Below are 2,706 nucleotides of genomic sequence, written 5' to 3' on the forward strand. Positions count from 1 at the left end.
CCGTGAGAATTGCGGCTTGAACAGCAGCTCCGTAGGCTACAGCTTCATCTGGGTTGATAGAACGATTCAAATCCTTTCCATTAAAAAGTCTTGAGAAGCTTTTGTACTTTAGGGATACGAGTTGAGCCTCCCACCAAGACAATCTCATGAATGGAGGACTTATCCATTTTAGCATCTCTCAAAGCTTTTTCCACAGGCTCTAATGTTCCTTTGAATAAGTCTGAGCACAATTCTTCGAACCGAGCTCCTCGTAATATTACTGTAAAAATCTGTGCCTTCCAAATAAGGAATCAATTTCAATATTCGCTTGAGCTGAGGCTGATAAAGTACGTTTTGCTCGCTCACAGGCGGTTCTAAGTCTTCTTAAAGCTCTTTTATTCTTAGACATATCCTTCTTTTGTTTCCGTTTGAATTCTGCAACAAAATGATCCACCATTCTGTTATCAAAGTCTTCACCCCCAAGATGTGTATCTCCAGCAGTGGATTTAACTTCAAAGACACCATCTTCAATGGATAAAATGGAGACATCAAAAGTTCCACCTCCAAGATCAAAGATGAGAACATTACTTTCCTGTCCATTCAGCCCTTTTTCTTGTCCAAACCATAAGCAATTGCAGCAGCAGTTGGTTCATTTATGATTCGAAGTACGTTGAGACCTGCAATTGCACCAGCGTCCTTTGTAGCTTGCCTTTGAGAATCATTAAAATAAGCTGGAACAGTAACAACAGCATCTGTAACAGTTCTTCCCAGATACGCCTCAGCCGTTTCCTTCATTTTAGTGAGAACCATGGCTGAGATCTCTTCAGGTGTAAATGATTTCTTTTCACATTTGTATTCAATTTTGATCCTTGGTTTTCCTCCCATGTTTTCAACTTCAAACGGCCAATGCTTCATGTCTTTTGGAGAGATATATCACTGTAGTCTCGACCAATCAGTCTTTTTAGCATCAAAGACTGTATTACTAGGATTCAGAGCCACTTGATTCTTGGCTGCATCTCCAATGAGCCTTTCCGTATCAGTGAATGCAACATAAGAAGGTGTAGTCCTATTGCCTTGATCGTTAGCTATAATTTCTACTTTTCCATTTTCAAATACTCCAACACAGGAGTAAGTTGTTCCCAAATCAATTCCAATAGCTTTTTTTCCAACCATTATTATTTCCTGATTTCTTTCTTCTATGTATGTATGATATTGATATCCTACTCAATTGTTTTCTAGTTTCAAACTAAACTAAATACCTTAGCTCTGTCTTCCTTATATATTATGTATTTCAAATTAAGAGAAATGTTGAGATCATACGAGAAATTTCAAGGTTTATGGAGAACTTTCGAGAACAATCTAGAACATTCTATGAGAACGATGCAGGAGTGTCAATTATATAATTATGCATACATATTATGTATTTCTCTAAATGAAAAAAAAAAAAAATAATAATCATTTATCGTAATAATTTAAATTTTTGAGAAATAGTCATCTTCATAATATACTATTACCTAGATGTAGATGAGTATTTTGTAATTTGAATTGTATTAATTTCATAAAAATGTGTATTTCTTCCACTTTTTTTAGCTATATATACTATTGGTTATATTTATAGACTACTTTTTTGTACCTCCTCCTTAAAGATAAGACAAATCATTGAAATCCATTTAAAGAATCAAAAAAACAAAAAAACACATACGTTACCATTCAAAAAAAAAAAAATAATATTTTACTTCAAACTATATTCAATAGGTTGTGTGCTCCACAAATTTCAAAGTTTCCGAAGTTTAGGAAGAAATACTACATAATATTACTATGTATGTAAGCCCATGAATATTGAATATAGGCTACTTTTAAAATTTAAGAAAATTAACATAGTGATTTTTCTAATCTAAGAAATCATTTTATTTCTTTTTAACACATAAATATTATGTACAGAAATGGATATATAATATATAACTATCTTACAATATGGATGTAGGTTATATTGAGGAACATGGTTTCTGAATGAATGAAAAATACATAACTAATTCATTAATTAATTAATCCAACATGGATATTTTAATAGACTTCTTCAACTGTAGGACCCATATTCTCTCTTTTAGGGATTCCTCCAGGAGTTGAACATCCACTGGTTCTCTGACTGCTACTGTTTGAGGAGGATTCATATAGTTTTTCATGATGGGATTACTAAGAGCCTCAATTTCTTTTTGTTTGTATTGATATTCATCCTTTTCTGCAGTTTGATTAGTATCCAACCATTTGATAGTCTCTTCACACTTGGCCTTGACTGTCTCTATATCTTCTTGTGATAGCTTTCCCTTAAACTCATCCTTTTCCACTGTTGACTTCAAGTTGAAGCAATAAGACTCTAAAGAATTTTTAGCTTCAATCCTTTCTTTCTGCTTCTCGTCCTCAGCCTTGTACTCTTCAGCGTCATAAATCATTTTGTCAATCTCTTCCTTGGAAAGTCTTCCTTTATCATTTCGAATAGTTATTTTCTCTTCTTTCCCAGATGACTTATCCAGGGCACTCACATTCAATATCCCATTAGCATCAACATCAAAAGTCACTTCAATTTGAGGAGTACCCCTAGGTGCTGGAGGAATCCCAGTGAGATCGAATTTTCCCAAGTTGTGATTATTCTGGGTCATTGGCCTTTCTCCTTCAAAGACTTGAATTGTAACTGCAGGTTGATTATCAGAGTATGTAGTAAAAACTTTT

The 2,706-nt window shown here is 34.0% G+C and overlaps 1 protein-coding gene and 1 pseudogene across 1 annotated transcript; both read right to left on the reverse strand.

Annotated features, from left to right (window-relative positions):
- Positions 1-4: 4 nt before the first annotated feature.
- LOC121131544 (heat shock cognate 71 kDa protein-like) lies at positions 5-1,387 on the reverse strand (annotated as a pseudogene).
- Positions 1,388-1,900: 513 nt separating this feature from the next.
- On the reverse strand, positions 1,901-2,700 carry LOC121131545 (heat shock 70 kDa protein-like). Its single transcript, XM_040726963.2, has one exon. The coding sequence runs from the start codon at positions 2,634-2,636 to the stop codon at positions 2,025-2,027; it is 612 nt and encodes a 203-aa protein (XP_040582897.1). The 5' UTR covers positions 2,637-2,700; the 3' UTR covers positions 1,901-2,024.
- Between the last annotated feature and the right edge of the window lie 6 nt (positions 2,701-2,706).

Source organism: Lepeophtheirus salmonis, unplaced genomic scaffold (assembly GCF_016086655.4).
Source record: "Lepeophtheirus salmonis unplaced genomic scaffold, UVic_Lsal_1.4 unplaced_contig_8210_pilon, whole genome shotgun sequence".
NCBI classification, from domain to species: Eukaryota; Metazoa; Arthropoda; class Copepoda; order Siphonostomatoida; family Caligidae; genus Lepeophtheirus; species Lepeophtheirus salmonis.

What these genes read in the sequence shown, in the direction of transcription:
- LOC121131545 (XM_040726963.2), bottom strand. Translation starts at nt 2,636, where the DNA reads ATGACCCAGAATAATCACAACTTGGGAAAATTCGATCTCACTGGGATT.